General features: G+C 39.1%; 1 protein-coding gene across 2 annotated transcripts; it reads left to right on the top strand.

Moving 5' to 3' along the window:
* The first annotated feature begins 2,695 nt into the window (after positions 1 to 2,695).
* On the top strand, positions 2,696 to 23,652 carry septin7b (septin 7b). Of its 2 annotated transcripts, XM_080896232.1 has the most exons (13): positions 2,696 to 2,817; positions 4,465 to 4,571; positions 5,558 to 5,658; positions 6,417 to 6,551; positions 10,320 to 10,437; positions 10,849 to 10,941; positions 11,040 to 11,136; positions 11,344 to 11,395; positions 12,308 to 12,436; positions 13,411 to 13,431; positions 16,087 to 16,222; positions 17,908 to 18,050; positions 22,251 to 23,652. In XM_080896232.1, exons 1-13 carry the CDS (start codon positions 2,808 to 2,810, stop codon positions 22,288 to 22,290), a joined length of 1,182 nt encoding a protein of 393 aa, XP_080752358.1. In that variant the 5' UTR covers positions 2,696 to 2,807; the 3' UTR covers positions 22,291 to 23,652. The 2 variants fall into 2 exon arrangements, with proteins under 2 accessions (XP_080752358.1, XP_080752359.1); XM_080896233.1 differs by lacking the exon at positions 13,411 to 13,431.
* Positions 23,653 to 24,230: the final 578 nt, after the last annotated feature.

The following is a 24,230-nucleotide window of genomic DNA, read 5'->3' as shown; positions in this document are numbered from 1 at the left end:
CAAATTTTTCAGAAAACATTGTTTTAAACTGTAACCGTGATGATTTCAGTTAACGGAATTCACTATTTAACATTTTGGCTTTCGCTTGGTTTAGCCTGTGTAGTTGTCTGAGCAACCAACGCCCAGTCGCCCGCCTCCAGTAGGATTGTAGCTAGCTAGTTGTTAGCCTCGGTTCGCGAGCAGGCTGCATAACCTAACGGGAGTGTCATTTCCTGTCTTAAGCTCTTCGACAAAGTCTCCCATTAAACGTTTCTATGTGTTTTATGTGCTAACACCTTAACCACCGGTCACTGTTTTTACAAAGCCTGTCTACAAATGTTAGTACTTTGTCTAATGAGCTAAGTTGGTGTCGTATTTCGGATTTAAACAGCTCACGTTAATGCTAAGTTGCATGCTTTCAACCTCAAGAAGCGTTGAGCTGTTGTGGTTTTCGGTTTAGCATTTTTTCTAAACGTGTGAAAGAATTAAGTAGCACTATGTAGAAAAGAGTGTGTGTCGCAGTCGCAAAGCCATAATTTTTAAAGCTCTTTTTTAGCCAGGAATGGGTGCTGCATTAGTGCGTGATCAATAATTTGATCAAACTCCCATGATTGGAGTATCTGGGTTAGGCAGTCAAAGCCAACTCTGGGGGATGTGGCAAGTTAGGAGGGGGAGGAAGGCAATGCTGCCATCTAATCTGGATTAAAGTGGATCTAGTACCTCAGAGTTCATGTTTTGACTTTTAAGTTCATTAGCTTCAGACCGTGGCCTCTAAGTCAGAATGCTGTACCTGCTCCCCCACCCCCGTGTCGCTGTGTCAAACTGAAACACCAGATTTGGTGTTCTACGGAGCAGAGCTTTCTAAAATCTGCACAAGCAAACTTTAGCTTTCACCTGCCACCACTTCCTTTAGCAGCCCTATCACGAAATACCGGAAAGGAAACACACGGTTGTAGTTTTAAAATGTCGGTTCTCATATTTTCATACTTAAAAAAATTACCTGTTAGGTTTTGCAGACAGGCATTACCAAATTTACAGTATTTCCAAAACTAAGGCAGTATGATACGGCTGAAATTAAATTGCATTTCTGGTAGGCAAATCAGCACATTATGTCTTGGTATCACACAAAAGACACGTGGGCTGCTGTTGGTGGGCAGGAGATGCTTTGGTGTAAGAAGCAGAAATACTCTTATAGCCACAGGCAAAAAGAAAAATCTGCAGCAGTTGGTGAAGCTTGCTTTATGGTGCTACTGACATTACAGGAGCAAAAACGGCCTTTATTGCTTAGATCGTGAATTATTTTGCCTGCAGGCCTCACAACTAAAGAAGCTGATTCTGGAGACAGGATAGTTGGTTTGTCAGGTTGTCTGAGATTTCTAAATTATTTTTTTGTTTGTCTTCCTGTGCACTCCCCTGTGATTCTTTGTCCCTGGAAATGTTGGCTCTTCCTGCACATGCTGGGATTTCATTACATCCATCAATGCCAAACAGCTGTAAGTATAAAAAATATGTTTCATGCCTGAAATGTAACTGGACTGCAGTATTTTTTTCAGCAGTCTTTTGTCGATAAGCTTCTCAGAATACAAACCAGAATGTGTGATGCTTGATATTGTTTTTCCTTTTTACTGTGGAAAACCAAAGACAAGTGACTGAACAAGACAGAACATTGACAAAAAATAAACTATGGTGGTATTAACTTACGCTGGACATTATAAAGAAAATTTTTGTGGTATTTTTCAGGGTGTGTCGTGGTATTATTTTAAATATTTTAGTGTAACTGGATCTTTATATAGATTTAAAATGACATTTTTTGTCAGACGTAGATCCAATTAAAAACATTTTAAAAAGCCTACTCTTAAGTTTTGATTTTAAAGGAAATATTTCGCACAAGGCTCTAGAGTCATTCTGCCTGTTATACTTTTAACATGTATGTAATGGCACCTTTTTGTTGCCGTTAAACAAATTCTGCCTCAAAAGCTACTTTGAATTAAACTCTTTTTTGAACATAGTCTTCCAAACTTTGTTGCCCAAATGATTTTGCCTCCAGGTAGAAACACCAGTTAGCCTTGAATAGCACATTGTCTTTGCGTTGCCTGGTCTTCTGTCACTGTGTGAAATTTCAGCACAGAATCAGCATGACCAGAAAGGAAGCAAAACAGTTCTCCTTCTTTCGTTTAAAACTTTAAACCTTCCCAACAGCTGACACGGCCCCTGTCTCCGGGCAGCTCTGCTCCCCTTTCTTTATCCTCCATCTGTCTGTATTGTTCTTAAACTCAGCAATGGAGCCCCTCCCAAATGCTACCTGGCTTGCTAACATTACCCAGCATGCCATTCATGACAATTTTTATAGCTTTAGAGAGAGTTTTTTGTTTTAGAGTCTGTGTCATGCCCTGTTGACTAGAGTTAATTTTAGAGTATGTATTGTTGTTTTGTATTAAGGTATATGAGTATGGTTCAAGCCATGAGCGATAAGGGTGATGTGTATGTGTACAGCTCCATTCTGGGCTTTATGGTTTAAATTTATAACACATCTTGAATATTGTGGCTTCTGAATACTTTCAGTGTAAACTTAATCAGTTGCATAATAAAGATGTGAGAATATACTTTTTCTTCTTAATCCAACACAGTGGAGAGTCCGTTTCAATTCAGGCAACATAGTTTGTTCATGACTTTTTGTTTTACACTTTAGAAAATTAGATTTCTTTGTGGTTTAATTTTTTTTAACTTTCTTACAGCAACAGAAGAACCTAGAAGGATATGTTGGCTTTGCAAGCCTCCCGAATCAAGTCTATAGGAAGTCGGTGAAGAGGGGCTTTGAGTTCACCCTGATGGTCGTGGGTAAGAACACACGCTGCTCGCCACTCAAGTTTTCCCTTGTTTTGTTTGAATCATTTCATTGTATTCTTTGCGGTTGGCATTTTAACATCCTTCACTGTGTGGTTTATTTTAGAGAGAGAGACGGGTTTGTGTGTGTATACACAGCCATATTTATACACAAGGGACAGACCCCCAGCTTTGTAGTGTTAATTGCTGAGTCAAAGAGGAGGGGCGCAGATTGCATTCCTGTTCGAATTCATCTCGATGTCAGATCTTTGACACTGTCTCTCAGCAAAGAAGCATTTGGGTTGGAGTTATCTAAAAGTGCACTCAGCGAATCAGAAATGCAGACATTCTTTTACAGCGCTCGGATGTGGTGGTTGACGCTGTGCCAAGATCCTCCTTGGCTGATGAGGCCGTATTTGGAGGGACAGTGTATCCTAGGGTCAAAGCCATTTCCTGTGGTGGGACCAAGAGAATTCATACCCAGCATGCATCTAAGTAAAGCCAGTAAAGAAAACTCTGCGTTGTTAATGCTACGAGAGTGACGTCTCTCGTTGCATTAACAATGCACAGTTTTCTTTAATTATTGCTGCTAATAAATGTTCAAACCTGTTAGTGAGCTGTCTCTTAAATGTTGTTATTAGATAGTTGAAGTAGAAGATCACTTTTGCTCCCCCATCACTTCTATTGCTGTTGGATAGTGACCAAGTGGGCCTCTGGGGGCTGTGAATGCTTCGCTCTGTTTGTAACAAATATCTTCATTTTGGGGATAATTGCTGAAAAGATTAAACAAATGGCTTTGCAACAAGGAAAGAAGAGGAGGTCCTCTGGGCTTTCTGTTGCTTAAATGGTGGCTATTGTTTTTATGGTATCACCCGCTTTCACGGACACACTCACACTCAGCTTTTCTTGGCTCCAACTAGCTGCGAGCCCACATGTCCCTGCAGTGCTGTTCACATACAACGCAATGCGTCACCAGCGCGGTGTGATAGGAGTCAAGGATAAAAGATAAAGGGAAGCACAAGGAGAAATTGAGATGGCATCACCACCGGTGGCTGGCTGGCTGGCAGATCTCTGCATGCCTCATAAAATCACATGACCCAACAACCTGTTCAGCAGCTCATTTCACAGGCTTGTCAGGCATTCAGATCGCAGTTTCTCGCTCATTGTTGCGTACGGTGATAAAATGTACAACAAACCGATGACACAGTACGAGCTCCACACATTACCCTTTGCTTGTAGCTCTGGCATAAATGGTGGCTCGTTAAATATTGACTTATGGCCATCAGCAAAGTCGGGCAGTGCCAGTGGTCGTTTCCACTAATGATCCTTTTCTCTGGGAGCTTGGACACTGGATGCACAATGGAAAACCAAGCATGAGAAGTCTCCCGGACTCCACAGCCAGCCAGCTGCACATAACAAGAGCCATTGTTCATGTTGTTTTCTTAGCCTTTTAACTGGTAACCCAAATGGATCAATGTCTTGGGCAAATGTTACTTGCATCCCCAGTTAGACACATGGTCTTTTCTTGTGTGGAAGATGCCAGCAGTAGACTTTGTATAGCTGTGTTACAAGTGATTTTAAAGCTCTTATTCTGAGTGATACTGTGTCTCACAATCTCACTGTGTTTTGTTTTGGGGTTTTTTTTTGTTTTGTTTTTTACAGGTGAGTCTGGACTGGGCAAGTCCACATTGATCAACTCTCTGTTCCTAACAGACCTGTATTCAGCAGAGTATCCTGGACCATCACACAGAATCAAAAAGACTGTGCAGGTACACACTGACAAAAATATCTCTTTTAAAATCAGTTAAACCTGCAACAGCATGTGCTGGGCTGAAATAATATCACTTTATCTTTAAGCAGTACAGGTGTTGTGGTATAAAAGTTTTTCTTTATCTGTCCTTGTGGCAGCAGACCTGAATCAGATGTTAAAGAAAATGTTCCACTCCAGATAATTTGAGTTTTTATTGTTTAAATATTGCAGTTATCATTGGGACCGCTTTATCCAGAGAGGTACTGATAATAAACACGAGATTAAATTTAGATATTTTCATTCATTGTCCTATATGTGATAGACGTGGTAAAGCTGAAGGATCACTGTCAGACTCTGCTATTATTTAGTACCAGGCAGCTTTTTGGGGGTGATGCATGTAACGTTTTTTTTCTAAACAAAATGGGATATTAAAATACTACACTAAAAAGTCTTAAAAGCCTGAATGTATGCCATGCAGATTGAGCAATTAAGAAAAAAAAAAAAAGATTTTTACTATGGTGTTTGTCATCATGAAATGTATCTGAATATTGGAAGCTGGGGAGAGTCATGGGGTGTTGAAAAGGTTTTGTTATTTTTAAATTTTTCTCCCAGTTTGTGAAATTATTCTCACAATTGTTTGAACAAGTCAGACTTTCCGTCAGCTGACCACATGACTTCATGTTAATCTTCCTTGATTACAAAACACCGTCCTAGATCCTAAAAGCCTAAAGTGCTGTGTGACTCTTGCTTCAAAGCCTTTCTGGTTTTTCAGAATAGTTATCAATAGCACAATATGTGAAGGCATGTTGCTACATGCTGCCCATTGCCAAATATTTTCTGTATGAGTTTTGAAATCTTAGATACACTTACCTTAACGTGACGATCATTTTACACCACTCCTTCCATACTGTGTTTTCATTACCTACTAAACAGGTTTGGTTTCAAAGGCGCAGTTTATGGGAGAAGTAAAACTTAGCATTCCTGTCATTCTTTCTTCGTTGACAGGTGGAGCAGTCGAAAGTTTTAATAAAGGAAGGCGGTGTCCAGCTGCTGCTTACAATAGTTGACACCCCAGGGTTTGGAGATGCTGTCGATAATAGTAATTGGTAAGGGTCACCACCACCTTCATTTGTAATCCTTAAAATATCAAAGCTACTCTCTGACATTCCTGATTCAGAAGAAGGGTGAAGCAGTTCCGCAGAATTCAAAAGTGGATTAAAGTGCTTTGTATGTTTGTCTTTTTGGCTCATTATTGTGAAAAATCCCATTATCTGCCAGAATCACATTAATAAATGTCACCTATTTAAACCACTTGATCAACTTTTTATTCTTAATATCTATTTCTCACTATGGGGAGGTGAAATATACACCTCAAAAACTTCTTCACACTTCTTTGACTTATATATAATGTAGAACATCAGATAATTGTAGTGACACATTTATCATGACAGACCAAAGACTCCAGAGTTGTTTTATAGACACACTTGTTAAATATGATCCTTTAACTTCATTACATTTTGCCACATACAACTTGGACAGGACATGATAAAAGCTGGTCTGATGACCCTGTCATTTTGAAAATAACAAATGAGATAGAAGGGGGAAAGAAAACAGTTCTTGGCAATTTCAGACTCCTAAAGTCCACTTATACCTGATTATACCTGTGTGATTATTTATAAAGAGCAATCTAATTGACCTATCTTAAAAAGTGATACATTCCTGCTGAAACAGCTTTTATCCAAGGAATAATCATAAAATGGTTTATGTGCACCTTTGTCACTCGAGTCCACTAGTGAAATGTTTCCCTGTTAAGAAACAAAGACCCAGCAATAACTTAACTGAAGCTGTAATTTGTATTACACAGCTGGCAGCCAGTCATCGACCACATTGACAGCAAATTCGAGGATTACCTCAACTCAGAATCTCGAGTGAATAGAAGGCAGATGCCCGACAGCCGAATCCACTGCTGCCTTTACTTCATTGCCCCTTCAGGACATGGGTGAGTCTAGGACACAGATTCCGTTAAAGACAACTGTTATCAAGAACCTCTTTTAACACTATACAATGCTACTACAAGCATATCCAGAGAGAATTAACCTCTTAAACTGCCACATGATTGTTGGGTTTGAAGTTAGCGGATGAAAAGCATTGGACTGGAAAAGGGAAAAGGTAGTAAGGGGAAGGGTGAACAGTGAGAGGAAATAGTGTAAGGAGGGAAATGAAGGGTCAGTAGTGCCTCAAAGGTCAGTGAAGCAGGGTTGTGAGTGGAAGAAAAGGTTGCTGGTTGAGATCATTGTGCAGCCTGGAAAATTCAGAGAACGGTCGGTAGTGTAGCATTTCCTCCCTGAGCATTTTCACTTAATATGGCTTTCACGGAGGTGCTAGATGTGCGTACTGCTTCTGAAACTAACAGCATTGAGCGGTAGTCATGTTGGACTGCTTAAATTTCTGCAGTAAATTCATATCTTGACATTATTTTTCTCCTACAACTAGACTCCCCCACCCCCACCCCCAGCTGTTGTTGTGAGTGATAATGTGAGACTGAGTCAGCCTGACTTGCAAAATAAGGGTTAAAAGTGGGCCTGTTAAAAGGAGAAATAAGTGTGTGGGGGTTCTAAGCAATACTGAGACGCTGGCTCAATGCCCGGCAGATGATACTGATGACAAAAAGATGACTGTGGAATTTTAATTATAATGTTTATCATTCATAAGCTACCATGTCTTCTATAACAGGCTGGTGTGCTCATATGGCCTTTTTTCTATGTGTGTCTACGTGTCATGGATGATGCATGTTGGTTAAAGATGAGAAAGTGTGAGAGTAGTGAACGTGAGAAACTCTAGTGGTTATTTCCTGCCCTCGGGGGGGAACAAGATAAAAACCTCTTAAAAATGTATTTAAATGCACGAGTTGGTTTTATTCCTTTTAAAGTGAATGGTTGCTCTCTGTCACATCTGTTGACCTTATTGTGTCTGCTGTGTGGCTTTGCAGATTTCATTAATATGCAAATATCGCTGCTTACTCACATGCCTTTCAATCTGCTGATCATGACCTACTGTAAGCCGTGAACCAGGCTCTGTCCTCCTTTGTGTCCTCATCTGCTTTCTGTGAGACATTGTGTTTGTACAAGCCCGCGATCTGTACTCACACAAGCTTTACTTTTATCCTTGAGGATGGGCAGCGTATGCTCTGGCATAAACACAACTGCACACTCACAGAGCACCCCTTCATAACAGAGCTGACTGCTCTCACACAGCCGCACAATGACCTCCAACATTGTGATATGCTCTGGCATTCACAACCCCCGCAGCTAAACCCTGGCTGATGTGACGTCAAGGTTATCTGCAGGTCTAGAAAAGTCTCATAAATCACTGAATTCAGTTCAAGACTTCAAAGTATTGCAAGATTAGCATCCAGGAAGACTTTATTTAAAATACAAGGGAAACTTGAGTGGTTGTGGATTTTGCTGTAGGATGCTATTGATTTTTTTTTTTTTTTTTTTTTTTTTTTTTTTTTTTTGCAGCTATTAGATTTTTAGCAAGCAGTGTTACAGAGTGGGTACAAAGTAACTAAATATAGGAAGAAAACAAGCACAGCAGATGTCAGATGACATAAAAGTGACTCACTGTAATAGTGTATAAAGTGATGTGGACAGTGCAGGGTTTAAGTTAACAGCAGAGTCTCTTCTGTGGTGTGTACTGTAGGTGCGAACAGTTTCCTGCCATTGTGGTAGTAAAGCAGAATCGCTCTCTTTAACAAAGTGCAAAGTGTAATTTGTACCAAGGGTGGTCGGTCAATGATGAATAGCAGTTAATATAATGGTAACATTTCCATCCTTCAATTTTTACCACAATTTTTTTTGGATCCAAATTGCACTAATGCATGAATTATGTATAATATTAAATCTAGGTCATATTATCAATATTAATTTACATGATACCTTTACATAATTGTGTCAGTATATTTAAATCCTTTCCTGCATCATTGGTGACGTGTGTGGCGTAGCAGTTAGTGCTGGGGCCTTTCTGTGTGGAGCTTGCCTGTTTTTTCCCTGTGGCGCGTGTGCGGGCAGAGTGGTTTCCTCCATAAATCCAAAGACATACATTTTAGGTTAACTGGCGATTCTAAATTGTCCCTGGATGTGAGCTGGATAGAGTGACAGAATAATGTGCTTTTCAATATGTAGTTAAAAATGCGTCTTGTAGTCTGAAGAACCTTGAGTGGTCAGTAAGACTAGAAAAGCACTTTATAAATGCGAGTACATTACATTATTAACATAAAACTGAATTTTTTTTCCATCCATCTATTTTTCTGTTGGTTAGTTTTAGGGAAACGCTGACTGGCTACATATTTGTATTGGCTGACATTTGCATAAGTTGACATGTTTTCTTTTATCTGATTGGCTGTTTGTTTTGTCAGACTGATTTTGTGCAAGCTAAATGCTTATTTTTTTTAAGATAAGGTCTCCCTGGAAATGATTCAGAATAAATTACCCAAAAAATTGCAAAAACTTAAAAGGATATTAGCATTAGGATTTATACATCTGTAAAGTCCCAGAATCGCACAAAGAACGCATCCTGAATTATAGTCATGCCTTAATTTTTCTTCAGAGACATGAATGACAAATATTGGGTTAAAAAATACTTTTATCAGCACAGCACAAGATCAGTTATTCTGGTCTTCTTTGAGCTCTTGATTATTTAACACGATTTAACCCTGATGTTTAGCAGAATTATTTAGCTTTTGAAATGTATTCATTAAAATGAACTTATTTCAATACCAGTTTTGCTAATGCTGTACCACTTATGATTTCCTTTCTCCCTCCCTTTCTTTGATAAAATATGTAACAATATTTGTACAAGACAGTGTGGGAAATATGTCTGTCTGGGTTCCACATTATTTTCTTCTCAGTAAAGAGATAAATCTGGGACACGTTTAGCTTAGCCAGACTGGTGTTAAATCACAGAGGGCGTTGATGGACTGAAATTCCTGTGGTTATTTTGTGTGGAGTCAAAGTTGGGAAAACTCCACACCTTCGGACCCTGTTTTCAGGAATTTAATGCGTGAATTCTGTGATCTTTGTGTGTGTGTGAAGTCGCTAAATTATCACTCAGCATGTGCCAATAAACTGTCTGCATTGTTTAATGTATTATCAAAGTCAGAGATTACCTGTGTGTTTTCACCCATACGAACTTCCTTTATGAAATGGACTCAATTAGGTAGCTTTTCATTGCTGCATTGCATCATTGCAGATTGTCTCAAAGAGTTTAAGAGCAGCACTGTGTTGTATACAAGCCTGCATAACCACATGATATCAGTCTTATCTTAAAGCATCATATTCTATTTCAAGGCACATTTAGACTTTAACCTCAAAGAATCAATAGAAGACATGATTGTGTTTGATAATAAAATACAAAGTGAAATCCAAAGGTACTGTGGTATTTCTCCAGCTCATAAACAACCAAAAATAGCAATGCCTCCCCATGACTGAGAGGTCATATTCCCAGATATTACAAACATAAGGTGTAAAGGAGTTCTATATTTAGTTTAGCTCAACTTATCTAGTCTACAAAAGAGCCGATCAAGAAGCCGTAGTCAAAAACCAGTCTGCCCTCAACTATCCTAGTAGCTTCTATATATAGCGAGGAGTACACACAACAGTAGTTTGGCAGTTTATTTTATGCTTTAATGTGCTGCACTGAGTCAATGTGTCTGTAAACGTCTGGCATTATTTCAATGAAATGTAAAGCTGTATTTTGATCTCTGCAGACTGAAGCCCCTCGACATCGAGTTTATGAAACGGTTGCATGAGAAAGTGAATGTGATCCCCCTCATCGCTAAAGCAGACACTCTCACCCCTGAGGAATGCCAGCAGTTTAAGAAGCAGGTCAGTGGTTTCCACAGCTGCAAAGTCCTGCAGAACAACTATGTCAGAGGCTCCTTTATTTATTTATTTTAAATTCCCTTGTGGTCATTGGCATGACTGATGCCGAATGATAATAGAGTAGAAAACACCATGTTTGGTGTTGCATTTGTCAGTGAATACAAAAACAAGGTGGTATTGCAGAGAGCTAAATTTAGCACTGCGTTTCTATGTAGTGTCCAAATGTAGCTGGTGTCAAAGACAACTTACCGTAACACTCACCTGCTTGGAATCCCTCCCCCCCCCCACAAAATGTTACAGTTACCAATATAAACCGTCCTCTGAACAGACACATTACAAATGACACCCTGACCTCTTGTTTAACCATTTTCTTGTCTGTCAGAATGACTTAACGGCCTTCTTTCCTCCTGATAGATCATGAGGGAAATCCAGGAACATAAAATAAAGATTTATGAGTTTCCTGAGACGGATGACGAGGAGGAGAACAGATTGGTCAAAAAAATAAAAGTAAGTGTCTTCTAGTGTGTTGTAACCACAGGTTCATATACTTGAAATACTTAAACAAAAAAAAAATCATTGAGGGTAAATGCTTTGTTTTTTGCTAGGACAAGTTGCCACTAGCTGTGGTAGGCAGCAACACCATCATCGAAGTGAACAGCAAGAGAGTTAGAGGGAGACAGTACCCCTGGGGGGTTGCAGAAGGTAAGAGACAGAATGTGTAATAAATGCATCTAAGCAAATGAAAAGAGTCTTATGATGGGACAGAGTTCCTAGAAACATGTGCATGCATGTTTCTCTGCATGGTTTATTGGATTAGACTGCAACTGTTACTTGAGTCTAAGCTACAAACAAGATTATGTAAAAAAAATTTATCCTGATAACTGACTGATGTCTTACTTTTCATTACAGTTGAAAACAGTGACCACTGCGACTTCACCATCCTCAGGGATATGCTCATCAGGTACTGAATAAAAAAGACCTCATGATATAACCCTTGTTTCCTACCCATAGACCTTATTACATCACTCATTAGTGCATTGCTTTGGTGTTTTTAAATTTTCATAATCTAAAAAAAAAACAAATATTCTTTTTCAAAGAACACAATCAGTGACTGGACAACCAGCCCGGTCTTATTTTGAAAGTTCCGTTCTGGCCTGTCCCATCTCATGTTTCCCTTGCCAGGCACACTGGTGTAATATCAGTTTCACTTAGTTGCTTTCGCAGAGAGAATCTTGTCTCACACGGGTATGGGGTTAACCCGGGGTTCAGATAGTTAATGTATCATTTTTCCACCATTACCTGTTTTTGTAATTTTGTTTTGAATTTTTGATTGACTAGATGGTTTTCGTGTTTACCTCAGTTTTTAAAGATCTATTTTTAATTGTTTGTAGTGGGGTTTTTTTGTTGTTGTTTTTTTTAAGTAGTGGTTTAAAATGTTAAAAGTTCCCAGTCTCGTTAAACACCTGCACAAAAGTCTCTCCAGGGTATTTCACCACAGTGACTAAGACTGTAACTAAAGACATTTCCTGAGGCCCTATATCATTTAAGTTGGTTTTTGTGTTCCTCAAAAACCTTTTTTTTTTTTTTTTTTTTTTTTTTTTTTCCATTTAACATTTAAGGTTTAGTTGGATATAAAAAAATTGGATCCAGCCTACCAGTTTAGACTGCAGCTAATGTATGTACATACAATGTATGTCCCCTTTCTGCTCTGGTGATCTTCTGCATCACCAGCTGCAGTTTAAGCCAGTTCATCCTCAACTGATAATGTTGCACGTTTTTCAAAGTAACTACGATTATCATTAAGAACATTTAAAAAAAATAGTATAACTCGAAGCGCAGTTAAAGTATATATATTCTTCTTTTTCCACCCCAGAACTCACATGCAGGACCTGAAAGACGTGACAAACAATGTCCATTATGAAAACTATCGCAGCAGGAAGCTGGCCGCTGTCACCTACAATGGAGTGGACAACAACAAGGCTAAAGGACAGCTGTCCACCAAGTAAGTCCTAGACAAAAGGCACTAGACACATCAATTGTAGCTAAAGGGGTTGAGGTTACCTCTGCTGTTTAACTGCCCGAGTAACAGCTGCGTTTTTCAACCTAAATTTTAAAGCCTTCTGGATTTAGTATCACATATAATGAAGCTAATGCGTAGCACTGAAGGAAGGGTATACCAGAAAGCATTGTATGTTTAGAGCACACACAGTGTAGATAGTGTATTTTAATTAAGTTAATAGAATCAAGTTGATTTCTGCTGATTCTGATGTTGCAGAATGTGTTGCAGTTTTGTGTTGAACCCATTTCATGCATACTTTTTGATATTTCATGTGTTTTGGACTTTACCATAAGCTTAATTTTTCAAATTTGCATGTGTTAACTTAAGTGGAATAGATTTCTGAAAGCAGTGGGATGAACATTTGCCACATAGGAGACTGCAGATGGCTGTGTTATCACATTATGTAATCATATCCTTATTTTATTTAAGTATATTGGTTCCAGGCAACAGGGAAAGACAAAGCTGGAGGATGACTTCTTTCACTGAACCTTGTGATCGCAATTTGTGAAAAATACTGATGTGTTGTTGTTTTTTTTAATTGTAGTTTATCACTCTACTAATTTTCCACTGATTTCAAGCTTGGATTCAAAACACAATGATTAATTGTCATTAATACATTCATAAGCAAATGGCTAACACACACTGCTAAAACTCTAGCTCCATGTTGCTGATGCTAACACACAGCTAAACATTTGACCGACGGCTGAGTGTGTCTGACACGCAGCTCACAAAGCTGACACTTATTTTTTCCACACTTTTTTTTTCCATTTTGCAGTGAAAAATAGCTTCAGTCACAAACTAATAAGTGTTGTTTTATTTTAGTGCATGATCTCATCATTGCATGCTTTGTGTGTGTGTGTGTGTGTGTGTGTGTCTGTGTGTTTGGTTGTGTTTTTGTTTTGTTTTTTGTTTTTTAGACTTGACACAGTTGATGGAATGTAAGTCAATTTTTTTTTCAGTATTTTTGAGACCTATAACATCTTCATCTTCACATCCTTCCTCTCCTCTCCTCTCCGGCTGTATTTGGGTGGTTTCTATCCCCCTTGTTGACTTTGGTCTGCCCCCGCCTACTTTTTCCTCAGTAAAGGTTTTGAGGAGGAAAACTGTGAACGGTCTCACCTCCTGGTCAACATAGTTTACCAGCCAGGACTGTGATGCTTTCAATTTTTCCAATCGACAATTTTTCCACTTCTATATAGTCACTGCTGCCTCCACCTGCTGCTGCTGCTTGGATTAGCAGCAGAGACCTGCGCATGAGATGTTTTAAGCGGTTACCAGTACTGGGCAATATATCACTTTAGCTGACATTAGCAACTTAAGCAATTATTTTCACTTATTTAATACTTTTAGAAGACAGAAATAAAGGTTTACACTGCACAATTGTTGTAAATATTAGCAATTTAACTACAAATTTTAATTTTAGTAAAAAAATGAAGGTTAGTACGATAACACCAGCAAACTGTTGTTTATTCTCCCGATAAAAATTGCACATATTCACCTTAGTTTTATCATCCGTACTCCACCTTAAGTGACCCTACAGTTTGAAAACATCTGGTGTACTAGATAAACGGGCATTACACTTCCTCTGTAACACATAAAACTGGCTACACCAGATATGAAAGTAGTCTGACTGGTGCATGTGTGCCACTCTGCAAACATAAATCTGGAACACTTCTTGTTCTGTCGCAGAAATGTTTTATTGTGTGCCTATTTATTTAAATATATTAGCAGAATAGTATGCAGACAGTAACAGACATCTGCATTTATTCTCACAGTACCAGCCGGCAGATGCTTTGTAACTGTAGACAGTCTACCTCAGCCCACAGATGTTCGTGTTGGGTGTTTAGCTTTTAGTCCACATAAGCTGGTGGAGTGTAACAGTTTCACTTCCTTGTCGGAAAGGACAGTCTGACAGCAGGTGAAGCTTTGAAAATGTTCTAATTATAGCGTGCTCTTGAAATGAGGCAGACAGGTATGCGAAACAAAAATATCTCTGGCAGCCTGTTGCCTTTCTTTACGAGTAGTCTACTTTGAAAATCTGAGACTGAAGAAGTCACTTGGATGAGTGACGAAACGTTTCTCCCACAAAACGCTACGTCCAGATGAACAGAATCAACTTTTTGGCGATACTTTGAAAATCAATCTATCACCTGACCAGAATTATAAAACCTGACTCACTCAATCAGCCTAGCATTTTAAAGTTTGTCAAAACCGGACTTATGTCTAAGTTATGTTGATTTGTGTTAGGCGGCATGCATGATGACTAAATATAGAAAGTATCAGGCTTAAAGAGTTGAGAAAACCATTTCTATTAAGATTTAAAGTTTTAAAGACTTTTAACTCTCCAAACTAATCTGCTAATCTGCTTCAGCAGGACTGGGGGAAAAAAAACATATTTACATGAATATGTTCATTAAAGCCCCTTTTCCATTAGTACCTACTCTGATCGGCTCGGCTCGGCTCTGATCGACTGGTTTTCTTGAGTAGCACCTAATGTGTGTGGTTGTCATCATAGAAACAAGGCCCTGCATCCTGTTACATAATTAGTACCGGTATGTGACACAAATGCTACAACGAAGGTGGACGTTGATGCAACAATATACCTGCTGCCCCTTTTTTAAATAAGTAAATTCAAATTAAGAAAAATGTGAAACTAACTTGTGCCAGCTGAGAGCTGATGATTTCAAATCAAACACCAAAGCTTCTCCTGCTGCCGTGTGAAACTACTTTTTAAATGAAGAATATTAAAAACGTGAAGAAGCAAGAACCTAGCATCCACTAGCACACGTTTTGTGTGTGTGTGGAGGGGGGGGGGGTGGTGTTTGTTTTCCCCCTTCAGATTTGTTTAGCCTCCCTGGGAAAAACAACACTTAAACATAGAAAATGTTTACAAAAATGACAAAAAAAAAAAAATCGGGTAAGCTCAGGTAACCGCTCCACATTCTTCATGACAGGTCTCTGTTCACTTACACTGCAACAAACCAGCCTGGTGAGCTTTACTAATGTTAATCCACCTCCACTCGCTGTCAGTGGTCACAGGTTCCTTGCATTAACTTTTGGATCCCTCCTCTGGTTCCCAAAATTGGTTTGTGGTTGCTTTCATGTTCTTGTCGCAGCCTGGGATCCTCCATTCCTAAATCTTCACCTGTGCCTCTATTTTTCTCCCTCCTGTTGTTTTTGTTTGGAAAAAAGGGAATAATACTGTAACGAGATTTCCTTGTAGTTATGAAAATGTGCTGTATAGATTTATTGTTTCTGTGAGCTCAGCAGACGACAAATTTAGTTCTAATAAAATTACTTTTAAGGTTTGATCCAAACTGATGCATCTCATGGTTACATTTCAAGCATTGTCCTGCTTCTCTCTCTGTGATGTTCCAGCCTGCATGCAGTAGTATCTGGAGGAAAGGAAATGCTGAAATGAGACTTTAATTTGCAGACAAAACTGACTAAAAAAGCTCACATAATTAAGTCATTCTACTGATTAGAAACATTAGTAATACTGAATATACTGATAAGTAGGATGATGCTAGTCACATTCTGTAGTTCACGTCTAAATTTCTGTTTGTGCATGTTTTCGCGTGCTTCCTGTACAGGAGTCCTCTGGCCCAGATGGAGGAAGAGAGACGAGAGCATGTGGCTAAGATGAAGAAGATGGAGATGGAGATGGAGCAGGTTTTCGAGATGAAAGTCAAGGAAAAAGTGCAGAAGCTCAAAGACTCTGAAGCAGAGGTAAAACACACAGGCTAATGAATTCTGCAATTCATGCAGCAGTGAAGTTGCCTGTCTGGGCTCCTTCCTTCCTCTTATGCTGACGTGTTTCAGCGGTTAGACGTGTGAGGGGAACTCATGTGCACATGAACGTTGCTCTTTTGCACGCAGGTTTTATTCCTACGTCTCCCAAAACAATGTTTAGAAAGCAGATGTTTGAATGTTTGAAGAGATAATAGCCTTCACATCCAGTTTAATACAAACTGCTACTGACAGGAGACTGGCTCCAGATAGTTATAAAACTGTTATTAGACCAAATGTTATTAAAATATACCAATTCTGTCTTTGAGTCATCCTCAAAACTTAGTGAGCTCATAATGTTAATAAAGTAGATAATATTCTACCAGTGTAGACAAATGTTTATTTTCCTTCATTTCATATCTCTGACAGTACGTATTGAGACTTGGATTCAGTTCTTAAGTCTCCTCTCTCTTCTGCATTTCTCTAAAGTCTTTATTAGCTCAAAGTCCTCCATGAACAGCTCAGTTTCACCAGCACCAAAATGTAAATGCAACGCCCTCTATAGCACGGGCTATAAGTCATGTTTTAAAAGATGTGTCCCGTTTGCGGTTTATATGTGAAATGCAAACACCGACTGGTGTTGATGTAGCACTTGTTGTCTCATTAATACAACACCAGTGGTTATTTGAGAATTTGCTCAGTTGAGAGGATGTCAGTCAATCCTTCATCCAGCCTCTGTCTCACTGAAGTCCTCAGTGATCAGTTCCTGTGATACCTTACAGACCTCAACATTTGTCCCATCAGAGCACTTCGCTCTTAAAATGCAGACTTACTTGTGGTTCCTAAAGTTTCTAAAAGGTTTACTAAAAGCCAGCACCTTCAGGTATCAGGTGGAACCAGCTCCTAGTTTGGAACTTCCTGTGATACACTGAGAACCTCCTCTTCCTTCTCTTTACTACTGTGGCTTTGTGTCTCGTCCTTTTTACTCTTCTCTTTCACCCTTCCACCCCAAATAGCTTTGGGAGATCTTCCACCACTGTTGTTAAGTGCTGCTCTTTACCTTTAAAATTTAAATCACCATGTGGTGATTGGTGTTGGGAATTGGTGCTTTATAAATATATAAATATAAAAACTTTAATTAAATAGCAGAGTGTAGTCTGAGGCTACATCCCTAGTTGATATCTTAAAAGTATTTAAATTACATCACTTTTTTGTGTTAGATTAAATATTCTACATAATTAATCTGTCACTGTAATTTAAATAGAAGTTGGAGTCAAAGTTATAAATAAACCTTCAGACTAATAAAATTTTAATTGAGCTTCTGATGATTTTCAGGATCATTCGCTGTCCAATTTCCCTCGAGGTTAAAGTTTCAGCTCATTTCTTTCTCTCTTTAATCAGCTGTGTTTTTCTCTCCTGTGAGTGTTAAGCTGCCACTAAACTGAAATTTAGCCATAAGCTCGAAAACATTAAGAATTAAAATATAAAAACGTGGTCTCACTTTGACACTATGATTGTCTCTTTATAGGATTATTCATTCTCCTTCTGTGTAACTGAGCCTGTATCAGGAACACAGATAAAGTGGCAGTTCACATTTCTGTGTGTGCAGCACTCGGCTTATTTCCTGCATGTGTGCCACTGCCTTCAGTCCAAAGTGCTTACAGCGTCCTCTGTTCTGTTATTAGCTTCAACGGCGTCATGAACAAATGAAAAAAAACCTGGATGCTCAGCACAAGGAGTTGGAAGACAAGAGACGCGTGTTCGAGGAAGAAAGGGCAAACTGGGAGACCCACCAGCGCCTGCAACAGCAGCAGATGGAGGCCACCAGGTACAGCACACACACCGGGGCTCAGATCGTGTATATATGCATCATCATAGTCACACCCTGTGGTTCAGCTTTATGCAAAGTTTGTGCATGCATCACACATTGCAGGGTTGGGGAATAAATAGATTAGTGGGTTATGTCTTTTCATTTTCTTAGATTCTGCATTACACTGCATGCTGTTTATTTTTCAGACTCCCAGCCCTCTAAATACTTGATTGGATTCAGCCTTTATGCTGTGTGTGTTTATCAGGAAGTGTGTCAGCTTCAGGGCCAAACAACAAAACGGAAGCAAACCATCTAACAGGAGCATAAAAAAGCTGCAGCAGTGTTTTTTTGCTTCAGTGAAATGTGGTGTAGTGAGTGAGATTGTTGTATGAATGTAAATTTTTTTTTGTGCCATTTAGGGTATTTAGCAGGGTTGCACTCTATGGTATTTTTGGCTGAGGGTAGATGCAGTTCACTGTGTTGTAAACACAGTGGACTTGGAGGCAGCTTCCTATGTCTTAACTTCCTTTCTAATGAAGTTTAACTACTTTACCTAATGTGCACAGTATAAAGGTTTTCTCGCTCTGTAATAAATTCATGTGCACATGTGGCTGTCTGCTGCTGTGTTTGTGCTGTTAGTCCTTTTACTTTGCAACAGCAAAAAAGAAAAAAACATAAGATATAATGTTGAAAGAACTTCTGTGTAGATGAATGAAACTCGTCAATGTTTATTTGATCCTAGTTGTTTTCGTTCTTCTTCCTCGTCACGGTGAGCTCGACTGTGGTTGTTTCAGTCCCTGGACATGGACTGCATGTGAATGGATCACTGTAGTCTCCACAGTGGCCAAATTTCCATTATAATCCTCTAAACAGAAGACTATGGACCCATGCAGGACCACACCCTTAAAATGACACATCAGTAAAAAGGCAATAAGTACAAAAACGATTGTTGACAATGTTTCACAACATTGAAAAAAATAGCATAACACTTAGGATTTTTGAGAAGGTACCAACAGTATCATGTATGGTCAATAATTTTGGTAAGTGGTAGCTTAAAAAAAAAAAAGCAGCCTAAGACTAGGGCTGGGCGATATGGCCTAAAATTCATATCGCAATATAATTTGAAGCATGTGCAGTAACGATATATATCACGATATATTCTTTTCTTCTGTATAACGTATTTTCCACACTATAAGGCACACTTAAAATCCTTTAATTTTCTCAAAAATCGAGAGTGTGCCTTATGTATGAATTCTGGTTGTGCCTACTGACCTCGAATCAATTTTGGCGTGCAAAAATCTGTATAAATTTTTTTTAGTACAACTTTGGTAAGCTGCACTGCTTGATGGATTGTCAGAGCATTACGGCTGCCGTAGTGAGGAGCTTCGTGGAGTAATCTGGGTCCATTCAGTGTTGCCACCTTAGCGACTTTGTCGCTATATTTAGCGAGTTTTCAGACACCTTAGCGACTTTTTTTCTAAAAAAAAAAAAAAAACAAAGTCGCTAAAAAAAAAGACAAGCGTATAGCTTTTACTCTCAACAAGCAGCGGGTGCTGTAACGCAGTCAGTTCTTCTTTTACTCTTTTACTCTTATGCTGTTTTGTGGATCACAAGGTTTAAAACTACTTATAAACACACACACACAAAGTAACTCCACCAGAGTGCCTATTTTGGGTCACTTTTGCCGGTCCAAGCCCAGGTAAAGGAGCAGGGTTGGAATTGTGACATTAAAAAAAACAATAATTGCTAAAAGAAATTTAATTTGTAGTTCTAAATAAACTCTAAATGCATTTAGGACGTTTTTTTACTCGATGTCTCTTCCACGATGTTATTTCTCTCTCAACAACATAGGTTACAATTAAGCAAATTAGGCGATGACGTCATTTAGCGACTTCTAGCGACTTTTAGGACAACCAATCCGGTTGTTCAGTGATGACGCGACGAATCCTACTTCTGGGTCTAAAGTAGTCTGCGTTTAATATGGCTTTTGTGTTGTTAACATGTTTAATGTCATGTATTTTCTTCTATTTGATCTCAAAAAGCTCCTAAAACAGTCAGTGATCCCTGTTGACCTCCCTCGGCTTTTATTACCGCTAATCATTTATTGAAGCTCAGTTTTTAAAACCTTAGGAAGTAACTACAGCACAGCCCATCCAGCAGTATATGAATGACTAACCTCGTATTGTGGATGGATTATCTCAGTTGTTCTCCTGGCTGAAGTTTGGTCCTTTTACAGCATCCTGCCATGCGATTACATTTGTTCCTGACCACCGAGAACACTCACGATAACTTTTATCGAGTGGAAAAAAAGTTAGCTTGTTTATATTATGCTAACATAGCTGTGTCGCTAGCGGTCACGTAGCACATCATTATATACCAGCTAGCCCAACTTCAGTAACCCTACAAACGTCACTGCTGTTTAGTTTTCTGTCTTCATTTATGCTGGAAGTGATAACAGAGCTGTACGTTTTAATTTGTTTCCAAAACCCCGCAGTCAGGACACGCTATATTGTATTTAGATAGAAGCTAGCGAGCTAACTTCCTGCTAACTTCTAACTCCGTTAAATGTCATAAATTCCGTTTTCATGGATGCCTGGATGTTAAACTCAATTGTTACACCTGGTAGAGCAGAACGCTGATCATTTTATTAAAGATGAAAGACTTTAGACAGTTTTTCAACTCTCAGTAATGCCATAGTGATCGTTTGATATATGGAGCTGCAGCGGAGTTTAGACCCAGACACAGCTAGTGACGTCAGACTGAACAACCGGATAGCGATTTTCCTTACTGAGGAGTTGGCAACACTGGGTCCATTACTCCGTTTACTTCAGATCCCAAAGTCAAACGAACACTAAGAGTTAAAAACGGTCTAAATTCTTTCATCTTTAATTAAATCATCAGCGTTGCTGCTTTAACGGGTGTAACAATTAAGTTTAACATCCATGCGTCCATGAAAACAGAATTTATTAAATTTAACGGAGTTAAAAGTTAACAGGAAGTTAGCTCGCTGGTTTACACCCAAACATTTTATACCATGTTCTGACTGAGAGATTTTTGAAACTAATTAAAACGTACAGCTCTGCTACCACTTCCAACATAAATGAAGACAGAAAACTAAACAGCAGTGGCGTTTGCAGGGTTACTGAAGTTGGACTACCTGGTATATAATGATGTGCTACGTGATTGCTAGCGACACAGCTATGTTAGCATAACATTATCACAGTGAAGCTGGAGGATGAACGCCAAGTTTTTTTTTCCACTCGATAAAATTTAACGTGAGGGATTCTGGTGGTCAGGGACAAATGCAATCGCATAGCAGGGTGCTATACACGGGCCAAACTTCAGTCAGGAGAACAACTGAGATTATTCATCCACAATACGAGGTTAGTTATTAATATACTGCAACAACATGGGAATAGAGCAGCCGCGAGAGAATTCAACATTAATGAATCAATGTTACGGAAGTGGAGGAAGCGCAGTTTTTGGCCTTCCCCATATTTCAAAAGTGCTTCATCTCTTTGCTATGACTGTCGCCCGGCATAATTTGCAGATGATAATGGTTTTAGCCGCTGCCATGCTTTCGACCAAAACAGGCGCAGCTTGATGACGTCATCAACATGCGATAGCGCGATATAGTCAAAATCTCTATCGTTGGCCAAATTTATATTGTTTATATCGCCCACCCCCACTAAAGACTGTTTATTCTGCCAAAAATGAAAATGGACTTTAGCCAGCTGAACCAGCCAAAGGTTCTCATTCTTCTAAACCAGGGGTTAATTTTCCCAAGGGGCCACCAGTGCAAGTTTATAAAGGGATAAAATTAATATTGAGTAGAACTGAGTTCAGGCGCTCAACATTCCCAGTTTCTCATGTAGCTCTTTGGGAAAATTAACTGCCCACTCCTGCTCTAAACCAGGCTTTGAGCTTCGAGCTTGTATATTATTTGATAATTTTACTTGAAATGTGATTTGGATAAATTGGGCAAGGGAGGTAACTCAGTTGTGATATGAATGGGTTTATTGTTTCTTCTTTATCGGCTCACATCACAGCAGACAGAGCCTCCGTCAGAGCGTCAAGAACTTTGAACAGTGTTGTTAAAGATTCAGCAATCATCAAATGAAGTGGTGTTTGTTGTTTTACACAGTTATAACCTACATATATAAATAAACATGAAGTGTTTGTAGAACAAGTGTCACTGACTTTTCCCCTCTTCTTCAGGACCCTGGAGAAAAACAAAAAGAAAGGCAAGATCTTTTAAGGACAGTCGGCAGGACCACCGCCACTCGAGAAATTTATGTTTGCCAATGTTGCCAGTCAGGACACCAGTGTGTGGCTCTGATGTTACCCCACCTCCTCCCAATCTTCCTCTATCCTCCCCTCTTCTCCCCGCTCTCCTCCCCCTCTTCTTCTGTCCCTGCTCTGTCTGCCAGCACAGCTGTGCTCCTGCTCCCAGCTGCTAGAGGGCGCACTGGGGGCATTTGTGGGTGTGTGAGGGGGCCTGGGGGGGGTCTGCATGTAAGGCCAGAACAGCCTCTGCAGAGCCCCCTGGCTGCCTAAGAACAGCCATTATCTTCTTCATCATCCTCAAGGAATGTTTACTTTCCATATTATTTTAATTATTATTATTATTATTGTTGATGTTATTATTGTTATACTAAATACTGTTCTCCACCCCCAAATCGGCTGCTTTCTTTCTTCCCAAGGTTGCTTTTAAATGACTGGTGTGTGTAGATTTATCATTTACCGGGGGCCGCGCCAATGTTTATCTTTTGCTTTAATTTTGTGCTGAATAAATCGTTAGAGAATGATAATGAAATGCTGAATATGGAATATATACCAATAATCTTTATAAATGGCGGCCAAATTTCCCCAACCTTTAAACATCTGTGTTAGCCCGCAGTTTCACAATCGGTTCATCCCTACAAATACCCACAAGTACAATCAGTTTCTGTTGAAATGCTTGTTTACAGGAAAAGTTAACGTATATGAACATTTAACCTGACCTTCAAATGTGTATCAAAGTAAGAAAAGGACAAGGCATTAACGAATCCTTTGTTTTGTTTTGGTTTTGAGTGTACCTGTTAAACCTGTAACCCTCGTCCCATCAGCGCAGCAGGCTAGAACGAAACACTGTCGGTAGAAAACACGAGAAAATGCACCTTGGGCCTTTTTATAGATAACAAAAAATGGCTAAAGCTTCTTTTTTTTTTTCCTGAAATATAAAGCTTTCTTTTTCTTGTGTGTTTAGCTATGTTCACTAGTCTCGGACCACCATTTATATTGTCATAAGTGTTACATTTCACTTTAGTTTATTTTTATATATACCGAGCCAGCTGAAGTAATAACTTTTGTATGTTTAGAAAAATCCTCAGAGACTTGACAGCTGCGTGTCCACTGTTAAAGAAAAACACTTCCAAATATTAACAGTGATTCTGGACACATAGAAAAAAATAAAATAAAAACAGCCCACATGTTATTTCAGTTACTCTGCGGAAACCATCAGTGGGAAATGAAGAGTCAACATCACATTTTGCTTTGGCTATGTACTCCATCTCTGTATTTTTAATTTTATTTTTCATTTGTAATGTACAAAGTCACTTAATAAACCTGTGATATTGAAGAGTAAGATGGATTTATTATGAGAAAACGTGCTCATTATGAAGTGGGGAGAACACCAGTTTTGTGACTGAAACATAAACATAAAATAATGCTTTTTATTTAATTTTTTTTATAAAGCCCCTCAATTTAAACACGTGCTCTGGTAATTTTGAATTATTAAATGATTTCTATGGTGGCAATATAGGACACTGTTTTACCACTAGGTGTCGCTCTGTGCACTTTAAGTGTTAGGGCGATTTTCAATGGCACTAAATGTTATATTTTATACATTAAATAATATGTACAGACTATAAAAGTTGAATGGAGACAAATCACACGGATGGAAATTTAGTTTTTCTCTCCGATCTTCAGCCTTGAATCGAGGCCGGGTCACAGAGCTCCTGCGGGGATGAAACCAGGGGCGGAGCGTGGGGGTGGCTTACTGGGCTTAAGCCCGGGTTGTTTTGTCAGAAGCCCGGGGTCTTTTGGAGTGTAATTTTTTCATAGTTAGATGCCTGGCTGACAACTGTATAAAACAAAAAGTACACACAATATTCGAAGCACATAATGCACACAGTGGGAATTTACGACTGTGCGTGA

The sequence above is a fragment of the Rhamphochromis sp. 'chilingali' genome (assembly GCF_963969265.1).
Source record: "Rhamphochromis sp. 'chilingali' genome assembly, chromosome: 11".
In the NCBI taxonomy this organism is placed as follows: domain Eukaryota; kingdom Metazoa; phylum Chordata; class Actinopteri; order Cichliformes; family Cichlidae; genus Rhamphochromis; species Rhamphochromis sp. 'chilingali'.
This window is presented reverse-complemented; position numbering and strand designations above follow the sequence as displayed.